Source organism: Lipophrys pholis, assembly GCF_963383615.2.
Source record: "Lipophrys pholis genome assembly, chromosome: 23".
In the NCBI taxonomy this organism is placed as follows: Eukaryota; Metazoa; Chordata; class Actinopteri; order Blenniiformes; family Blenniidae; genus Lipophrys; species Lipophrys pholis.
Genome location: NC_137645.1, coordinates 8,791,179 through 8,800,959, shown reverse-complemented (window position 1 = coordinate 8,800,959; position 9,781 = coordinate 8,791,179). Strand labels below are relative to the sequence as shown.

Sequence of the window (9,781 nt, the reverse complement as noted above, 5' to 3'; positions counted from 1 at the left end):
AACGCTGAGGAGGAACAAACTCCCTCCACCTCTGCTGAAAAACTGTTATCGCTGCTCGATAGAGAGTGTCCTCACCTACGGTTGTACGGTGTGGTACGCCAGCTGCACTGCAAATGAAAAAAAAAACAACTGCAGCGGGTCATCAAGACGGCTCAGTGGATCACTGGATCCCCACTACCACGCCTAGAGGAGATCTACTCGAGCCGGCTCCTCCGACGGGCCACAGAGATCCGAAATGACCCCCCCCCCCCGCCCATCCAGGACACACTCTGTTCTCCACCCTCCCCTCTGGAAGACTCAGAGTCATGAGAGCTCGCACCAACAGACTGAAGAATAGCTTCTTCCCCATGGCTGTGACGAGACTGCTGTAGGGATCATGACCCCCCCCCCCCCCCCAAAAGAACTTGCACTTCAATACCAAAGACTATTATTTATTTTTTTTTTTTTTATTTAAATGTGAATGTGACATGCTGCTGTTTTAGTGATGCAACAAACGGAATTTTGTTGTACTTGCACAATGACAATAAAGCTTCTTAAATCTTAAGTCTTAAAATCGCTTCACAAGTGTTTGTTTTTTTTTATCACATATTGCACATTGCAAAGGTATATTTTATTATATATTGCTGAGTTCCATTGTTTTAACTTCCATTTTTCAGCTCGTGTTGCACCGTTTTTCTTACTTATAGCCTCAATTTTTCTTATTTTTTACTCTACTTCCGGTGATATATTTGGACTATATTCTCTGGATGGTGTGTGTCTCCACTGGAGGAGGACAAGCCGGATTAAATGTCCACATGTGGAGCAGAATTGACAATAAAGCTCATTTTGACGTCGGTAATCGAGTTGATTTCGTCATCACGCGACTCCTGCACCTCGGAAAAGTTTCCATCTCGCATGAAAAACATTTTATGATCTACGATCAACACAATCCGTCACTTAATCTGGGTGATAATCTAGAACCGCGGGAGAGCCACGCTTACCGGCTTCCAGGTGACTGAGGATCCAATCCAGAATGGATCCCAGATTCCGATCAGCTGATCGATCGCTCCAGGACGCGGAGGCTCCGTCCGATTCCTCCTTCGTCCAAACACACGTCACACGTGCAGAAGCTCGCGTGCGGCCGCTTCAGGTTCTTTCCAGCTGGTTTTTTTTTTTTGGGACTTGGATTGGAAGTTTGAATCCACCGAGAGGCGTTCATGTTTCTAAACATCCACACGTGTGTCCGACCGACCGAGAGAACCTGCCAGGTGCTACCAGTACCAGTACCAGTCCCAGGCTCCAGCGTTCAACCACTGTGACACTTTTCGGTTGAACAGCCCCCCCTCCTCCCTCCTCTTCTCCATTTTGTTGATTTGTTTGTTTTTTATTTTGTGGACTTTTTGTAAATACATTTTCTGCATTTTGCAGATTTTTTTTTTTATTTTGCAGATTTTTTATTTTTGGATATTTCGTGGACTTTTTGGGGGATTTTAATGTAATTTTACTTTCTGTATTTTGTTGAATGTTTTTATATTTTATTTTGTTGAGTGCTTTTGTCATATTGTGGAATATTTTTGTATTTTGCTGATTTTTTTTTTTTTATTCTTTTTTGTAGATTTATTTGTTGAATTATTTTTGGGGGATTTTGGGGATTGTTTTGAATCTTACAGTTTATTTGTAATTTTTTATATATATATATATATATATATAAGAGCAAATTTTGGCCATGAAATTATTGTTTGAGGCCATTAAATAGTAAATTCTAAGTCATCAACTTTTGATTAAATTTGATGGACCCAAACTCTGAAACTCTTTGGATGAATCACTAAAAAATTCCCTTTTGGCCATTTCCAAGGCTAATTTATTAAAACAGAGTTCCTCTGATTCTGAGTTGATATGATGTCACATTTTCATTACAATAATGGATACTGTCGGAGATGATTTTATATAAACCTCTTGAGCTTCTTTCTCCTCCTGCACAGTCTGGTTTAATCTCCTTCAAATTCCGTATTATATTCTTATTTTATGCAAATAAATAGAAAATGATATCGCCATTGCATATATATCTATATATAGTGTAGTTTTGTCAATTCTCCAGCAGATGGCAGTCATGCACCGAAAGCTGAATACAAACAGAAGAAGAAGCAGAAGCGTGAATATATAAAAACGTAAAATAGAAAGAAAAATGTAAACGCGTAGTGTATTAGCCGATCTTATGAATAAATACGAATAAATTTTTTTTTATTTAATTTAATAAGTGCCTAAAATGAAATCTGGACTCACGCAAGGGGAGGGTTTAACCGCCGTTGACGTGACGTTCCCGTGACGTCAGTGTAAATACGGAAGTGGCAGGTTGTGGCTCCACGGAGGAATCCTCGTGGGTTCATTTATTCTCTCAGGAGAGAAAGCGGAGGTGAGGTGGACATGATTCCGGGTGTTCCCACGCCGCTTTACTCGCACGCCGGACGCGGAGACTTCCGGGACGTTTACGAGCCGGCGGAGGACTCGTTCCTCCTGATCGACGCTCTGGAGAAGGACGCGGAGAGACTGCGGCTGATCAGGTGACGATCTGGATCGGTCTGTGACCCCCTGACCCTCTGGATCCTCATCAATTCCTCCTGATTTCATCCCATTTTCACCCCCCCCCCAATGATATACAGACTGACTGAGAGTCAAGCCTCTGGATTATGACTGCAACACCGAAATATTCTGAATAATCTGGCACATTTTAAATCCTTTAGACTGCAGCTCTAATCTACACTGTTCCACTTTTTTTTTTTTTTTTTAAATATATATATATATATTTAACTGAACTAGCGTAAATCTTCCTTATTCTGTGTCAGTGGGTAATTATGAATCTTGAGTGTATGAAAATCACTTGTGGGGGTTCCTCAAGGCTCCATCCTTGGACCTTTTGTATTCAACGTCTACGCAAGGAGGAGGCAGAGACCGAAATGTGTAAAATTTACATCTTTCCAGGGCCCGAATATCAACAAATATTTTCATCTTTCAAACCGACACTCGGCACCTTAACTTAAGCCCACTTAACTTAACGGGATAATTCTGAATAATTCTGAAAACCGCTCGTTTGGGGGGTCCCTCAAGGCTCCGTCCTCGGACCTCTTGTGAACCATCACAACGTCCGTCGACGCACAGTTCTACATGTTGTATTTCTGTGAACGACCTCTGACCTCCCCCCCCCCCCCCCCCCTTGCAGCCCCCGCGTGTGCCTGGAGGTGGGTTCCGGCTCCGGCGTGGTGTCCGCCTTCCTGTCCTCGCTGTTGGGACCGTCGGCTCTGCACATGTGAGTCGGCCGTAACGTCTCAAACCGAGGGGCGTCGGTGGAGGGAAGGCACTGACTCGGCTGTGATTCCAGATGCACCGACGTGAATCCCGCGGCCGCGCGCTGCACCGCGGAGACCGCCTCCCGCAACGGGGCTCCCCTGCAGCCCGTCGTCACGGACCTGGTGAGTCCTGGACCGCGAGCGCCCCCCCCCCCGCGGCGGTCCAGGACAGGAAATAAACCCCCGTGGCGCGCGTGTGTGTTTGACCTGCAGGTGGAGTGCCTCCTGCCTCGGCTGCGCGGGGAAGTGGACGTCCTCCTCTTCAACCCTCCTTACGTGGTCACGCCTTCAGACGAGGTATCCCCCCCCCCGGTGACCTCCCCCCCCTACGTCTTCTCCTCTTCTCACTGGCTTCCTCTGTCCTAGATCGGAGGCTCGGGTATCGAAGCGTCGTGGGCCGGCGGGCTGCGAGGCCGAGAGGTGACGGATCGATTCCTCCCGGCGGTGGAGCAGCTGCTGTCCAGCGCCGGTTTATTTTACCTCGTCGCCGTCGCCGAGAACGACCCCGGTTGGTTATACGTGCGTCTGGTCCTCGGACGATGAAGGCAATCAAACGCGTTAAATGTTTTTGTTTTTTTTCTTTCTTTCCAGAGGAGATCGTTCACCTTCTGGGCCAACGGGGTTTGACAGGCGAGTCCTGCTTGTCCACTCGAGCTGGAAATGAGAGACTTTCTATCCTGCGCTTCCACAGGAACCAAGTAAACGCAACTTAAGTCAGTTACACACTTTTTTTTTTTTAATTTTTATAATGGTTAATTTTTCTCTGACTGTTAATCGTGTTTAAAACAACAACTAGGACGTCTTGGCCTGTGCTTTTTCAAAATAAATCCCCCCCCCCCCCCACCCAAAAAATGGGTAATTTTATTAATCCCTGACTATTTTTTGGAAACAGTTAATTCCTGAATTGCATGGAAACGATTGCCTTTCAGTTTTGGCGGCACAACCAACAAAAAACACCTCCTTCTTAGACGATAACTCCAGTTTTAGTGACAAAACCACAGCTTTACAACAGCGCTCGGTCAATTAATACACATTTAGTCTTCATAAGTTATTTTCTTTGTATTCTAAATCAAATAGAGGATGATTCTAGTTTTTTGGAGGGTGTGTTTGGAAAGTATTCAGCCGTCTCGGGTTAACTAAAGCGCAATCGTATAAAAAACAGTTGAAATAAGCGACATTTGTTTCACACCAGGTTCAATGAATTGTGAATTAAAGTGTTTATTCTTCTATTTAAACTCAATGTAAAGGAGATTTTGTCTTTGGATTGTGTTTAAAGGCTTTAAAATTGACCTCTTAAAATACTGTTAATTCTTCTGAATGTAAAAGAGGGTCACATTAAATGGCTCGCTGCTGCCACCTGGTGGACATTTAACCTTCCTGCAGCTTATAGTCGAAACAACTCCATGAAATAGCTCAGACATGAACAAGAAAATGGATTTAATTAGATCTTTTTTTTTTATCCTCTTAGTGACTGAAAATGCAGCATTAGCCTCTATTAAAACCACATCTTTAATATTACTGCGATTATTGCGCAAAACTGGAGCCTCAGTTTTGACGTCGCAAAAAAAATAAATAAATTGTGGCCTCAAATTAATATTTAATGAGAAAACAGTAATTTGAGGCCTTAAATTACTAATTTGCTACCTCAAATTAAATTTGGTGTTCCTGATTGAACATTTCCCGGCTGCAAAATTACTGTTTTGCAGCCTGGAATTAGCAGATTTGGCTTCAAAATAAATGTGTGTGTGTATTTTTACACAATATTTAATGAGAAAAAACCCCCAAAAATTCAAACAATTTCCAACAATAAAAAAAAAAAAGAAAATACTCACAAATTAAGAAAAAAAAAAAAAAAAAAAACAGCATAATTTTGATGTAATGTCCGAATCTCATGTTTTGGCAGAAAATCTAAATTATTTAAAATATTTGGATAATAAAAAATAAAAAAAAGACATGCTACAACCTTAATTTGCTCCAGAAAAGCAGGAAAAAGACTTGAAAGTTTGAGACATTTATTGATTCGAGGAGAAATACAATCACCAAAATAAAATTTTCCAGCACATTCAGAATCATTAGATTAACTCTCTCCAAGCCTGACATCATCTTTAGAACCAGGAAGGCAAAAAAAAAAAGAAGAAAAGAAATAAAACTAAACAATAGGATGAAAGTCAAACGTAAGGCATGAACGTGTTGTTTTCAACACTCCAGTGTTAATGTGCAACGTCTTCTGCAGATATGTGCAAATATACTGGCCGCCCCAATCGCCTCAATATTAAGTCATTATTACTGTTACTCGTCCTTTTTTTTGAGACGGTTTCTCGTTCAAAGTTCAAAGCTGGGAAACGATTAGAAGCTCATCGCCGCGTCTACGATTGACGAAACTCGAGTTTGTGACGTTCTCTTAACCCCCAGGTGTCTTTTATTACACATTTATTCATCTTTCCGTCGTCATTTTGGCAAATTCTTGCAAGAAAATGTCTCCGATGACAAAATTTTGGATTTAAATGACCCAAAAAAAGCTTTAAATCTTCATATTTTCCTGCTTAAATCTGTAAAAGAACATCAATTTTGTACAGTATTCCCAACCGTTTTGCTCATTTCTGTCTAAATCTTTTAACCTGTGATTCTATTTCAACCGCTGTATGAAATAATAACACTTACATGTAATCAAACCGATTCCTCTTGCAAGAGAATGTCATTTGACAAACTCTAGGATTCATTATTTTGGATTTAAATGTCCAAAAAGCTGCTTTAAAAGTTCATATTTTCATTTTTCCGCTGCTTAAATCTCTAAAATCTCTTCAATCCTGCGGAAAATCCCCAAAATATTCAGTAATTTTCAGGATTTAAACTCAAAAAATAACATTTAAACATTAAAATTTAAATAATTGTATATTTTTCTATGTATATTTTTATTTAAACTGCTGCATATATTAACTTGCAATCGAACTTGTTCTTTTTTTTTTTGCAAGGAAGCGCCATTTGACAAACTTTAAATGTGCAAGAAAACGGCTTTAAAAGTTCACATCGTCTCATTTTTCCGGCATAAATCTCTAAAATGACATCGAACCGGCACAAAAATTCCAAAAATATTTAGAGAATTTGAGAACTTAAAAGTACAAATACAACATTTAAATCTGACGGTAGACTGAACAAGAATGGAAATAATGCGCCAAATTCAACATTAATGCTAATTTGTATGTGGAAAAATGACTAAATCTTTATATTTGATCTTATTCTCACTGTTTCTTCTTTTGAAAGCAACTTAATTAATTAATGTTTGATAGATTTGTGCAGGAAAAACACTTTTTTTTTTTCTTTCTTTTAACTACGAAATGAGGTAAACTGAAGTGACACCTGAGGGTTAAAAGATCTAAAGTGGCAGAAATCAGGTTTGCAGTCGTCACTTGGGCTCTCAACGTATTGCAGGGTGACGCGAGGCTCCACCGAGCTCCAATCAGACCTGCGCCCGCCCGTCTAACCTGCGCAGACAGTGACCGCTGGTGAAAAGCTTGAATACTGCAGGGAAAACGGTCGGTAGCAGCACCCCCTGGTGGTTACGAAGGGAAGCGGGAGGGGAGGAGGCCGGGTGGTGGGGGATCAGGCGCTGGCGGTCCTCGGGATCTCCTGGCTGTCGGCGAGATTCAGCTTCTGGCTTGAAACGAGTCAAGAAAAGCTTCAAAATACAGATTCAACTTTTTTTTTTTTTTTTTTTTATAGAAGTAACAAATCCCGTTTTTACTTCTGCACAATTTTGTTTAAGAAAAAAAAAAAAAAAAATTCTATATGTGTACATCTCTATATTTCACCTACATAGATAGATGACCACTTTTAATTCCTCACAATGACTCTTAATCCCACTAAAACTTTAAAAGTTACTCCCGCATGTTTGTAATCAGCGGCACCGGATCGCCACTGGAGAAGAGTAGCCCGGGGCGTTCCACAGGGTTCCGCGTTGGGAACCCAAAACGACCTAAATTCCATTTTTACAACATCAAAGTTAAAGTTATTTTGTTCAATCAGATCAAAGAACGACTAAAAAGGGAATTGGCTGTTTTGAAATAATAATAAAGTATATTTAAATGAACATTAAACAGAAACAGACGATGTTTGGAGGGGCGGGCATTAATAACATGAAATTGGAAAAACTGTTAAAGTGAATTATAGCATATCAAAGTATATTAAGTGGAAATTACTCTATTTTGTTTTGTAGAAAAAGCTTGTTAATTCTCTATTTTTCACTTTATAGTGATTTCCATGTTCTAATGTGTATAAAACTAATAGATTAAGAAATAAGTTGTGCATTTAAAACAAGTGGAAATACTAAATTGGGTTCCGAACGAACGTTTGTATTCAAGGAAAAGGCAGAAATATTACATTTCCCTGGTTAGTTACAGTGAACAGTATTTGTATTTTCTGTGTTGAATTATGACCAGAGTTAAGTATTTATAAATAAATACATTTTTAACAGTAACACATGTTTTTTTTCGGGTATTCCTCGAACATTACCGTGCATTAAATGCTCACACCGGAGTACAAAAAAAAGTTTGTATTTAACGCTATTTGGTTCATCAGAAGATCCAGTCGCTTTGTGAGAGAAATTTGATCCACAAATTGCCGCTTTGAGAAGGATACATAGAAGAGCTGAGGTCCTCGAGCTGCGGAGACAAGAATATTGGGATTTTAATCACGTCTTGCCGCTCAGATTATTGCCTCCGGACGTACGCGGGAACGGGGCCGGGGGGGGGGGGGGTCTCACATTGAGGAGTAACTTATCCATGTTGGTGTCGGAGGCCACTTTCCTCTGGTCCTCGGGCATCTCGTCCACCTCGCCGTAGAGGTCAAAGTGCAAGCGCGCCAGCTTCTCCTGCATCTCCCTCACCTGCTCCATCTGATCGATGGAGCACTCGTTGCCTGCGTGGTGGGGGGGCAAAACGTGAAAAAAAAAAAAAAAAGAGGACTTTGATCTGAGAAAAGACGATGTCGAGCGCAGTACCGAAGGCCTGGAGTTTCCCCGAGTGGAAGTCGTTGAGGAGGCTGAGCAGGCCGTTCTCCATCTCCTGCACATCCGACACATCCGTCAGGAAGGAGTGCTGGACGATCGGAGCCGCCTGGCCCTGACTCTGGCTCGGTTTCCCTCCGACACCAGGCTGGGATCTGGGTTTCTCTTTCACCCCCCTGCAAAAACAACAACAACACAGTTCTTACAAGCACGATCAGACACTGTCACGTGCAGAATAGTGTCGTTTCCCCACCTCCTGTTCTTGCTCTTCTGGCTGGAGTGAGTCCCCATGGTGTGGCTGGAGCCCACGTTTCGTCCCCCGGAGTTGGTGCTGTTCTTCCGGCCAGAGCCGCTGAGAGGAGCCGCTGTGCTGGTGGAGGACCGGGGGATCTTTCTCTTTAGCTTCCGCTCTTCCATAACTTCATGTTACGATGCTGTCCCGTATCTAAAAAAAAAAGTACAGTCACCACATAATCCCGTGTCCGATCACCCAAATAACCTCACATTTAATCGCATTTATTTAAGATTTAAGAAGCTTTATTGTCATTGTTCAAGTACAACGAAATTCCGTTTGTTGCGTCACTAATAGCAGCAGCAGCATTAATCTCACCACCGGCAGGCTAATGACGTTAGCTCGCATGCTAACGAGTCCGCGCACGGAGAACGATTAAAATAACACCCCGCAAACCGCCGCCGATCAAATCATGAACTCACATGCACAGCAGAGCTGATCCCGTATTGCCTGAAGTTGTGACACTTCGTCCTCTAGACGGAAAAAAGTGTTAAATCATGGTAATGTCTGGTGCAGCTCTGAGGCCAGCCAGGCTAAGCTAAACAGCACGTAGATACAAACTCTCGGCACTTCCTGTTTTGGTGGTGGGCGTGCGAGGCACGCAATGATGACGTAGGACGTAAAGCGCTCCTCACGGAGGAGATCGCAGGTGAATAACATTGCTTGACTAATCCATGTAAAAAAATAAGAGATGAAACGTGATGATTCCAAGTGTAGCAACGATTATAAACCAGAACATATCATCTGTGAATTTGTTTCCTCAGTTTGAAATTTTTTTTAAATTTGCAAACAAAATAATGTATGACTGAATAATCTCATTGAAAAATACCATTTACTGGATAATAATAAATATGAGTTGGGGATTAAACCATCAAAATCTTTGGCATGAATGGATTTTGTCGAAAATAAATCAGCAGCTGTAGATAAACTATATACTTTTGGTGTTTTAATTTTTTTTTTATGTTATGCATTAAAAAAAAAAAAAAAAGTAATCCGAGAGGGTGACAGTTGGGTTTAGGGGATAAAAACAAATATTATTGTAATATTAACCCCAACTGGGAGTCTGTTTCTGCATGTTTTCTCCACCTTGAGTCTGGTTCTGTAGGTACATAGGCACTGGGTTTAAGTGTAAGGACAGCAAATAACCACAAGGTGGCGACAAGT

The 9,781-nt window shown here is 41.5% G+C and overlaps 2 protein-coding genes across 2 annotated transcripts; one reads left to right on the top strand and one right to left on the bottom strand.

Moving 5' to 3' along the window:
• The first annotated feature begins 2,303 nt into the window (after positions 1-2,303).
• hemk2 (HemK methyltransferase 2, ETF1 glutamine and histone H4 lysine) lies at positions 2,304-5,119 on the top strand. The gene is made up of 6 exons (XM_080493041.1): positions 2,304-2,540; positions 3,197-3,283; positions 3,356-3,446; positions 3,537-3,620; positions 3,690-3,831; positions 3,915-5,119. The coding sequence occupies exons 1-6, from the start codon at positions 2,404-2,406 to the stop codon at positions 4,034-4,036; spliced, it is 663 nt and encodes a 220-aa protein (XP_080349167.1). The 5' UTR covers positions 2,304-2,403; the 3' UTR covers positions 4,037-5,119.
• Positions 5,120-5,320: 201 nt separating this feature from the next.
• Positions 5,321-9,200, bottom strand: ccdc28a (coiled-coil domain containing 28A). Its single transcript, XM_080493042.1, has 6 exons — positions 9,040-9,200; positions 8,579-8,770; positions 8,320-8,501; positions 8,083-8,237; positions 7,959-7,981; positions 5,321-6,978 (listed from the first exon to the last, which is right to left on the bottom strand). Exons 2-6 carry the CDS (start codon positions 8,740-8,742, stop codon positions 6,924-6,926), a joined length of 579 nt encoding a protein of 192 aa, XP_080349168.1. The 5' UTR covers positions 8,743-8,770; positions 9,040-9,200; the 3' UTR covers positions 5,321-6,923.
• Between the last annotated feature and the right edge of the window lie 581 nt (positions 9,201-9,781).

What these genes read in the sequence shown, in the direction of transcription:
- ccdc28a (XM_080493042.1), bottom strand. Translation starts at nt 8,742, where the DNA reads ATGGAAGAGCGGAAGCTAAAGAGAAAGATCCCCCGGTCCTCCACCAGC. An exon ending in CAGAAGAGCAAGAACAGGAG is followed by an intron (nt 8,502 to 8,578) that starts GTGGGGAAACGA and finishes TTGTTTTTGCAG; the next exon opens with GGGGGTGAAAGAGAAACCCA. An exon ending in TGGATAAGTTACTCCTCAAT is followed by an intron (nt 7,982 to 8,082) that starts GTGAGACCCCCC and finishes TTGTCTCCGCAG; the next exon opens with CTCGAGGACCTCAGCTCTTC.
- hemk2 (XM_080493041.1), top strand. Translation starts at nt 2,404, where the DNA reads ATGATTCCGGGTGTTCCCACGCCGCTTTACTCGCACGCCGGACGCGGA. An exon ending in GGACCGTCGGCTCTGCACAT is followed by an intron (nt 3,284 to 3,355) that starts GTGAGTCGGCCG and finishes CTGTGATTCCAG; the next exon opens with ATGCACCGACGTGAATCCCG. An exon ending in AGCCCGTCGTCACGGACCTG is followed by an intron (nt 3,447 to 3,536) that starts GTGAGTCCTGGA and finishes TTTGACCTGCAG; the next exon opens with GTGGAGTGCCTCCTGCCTCG.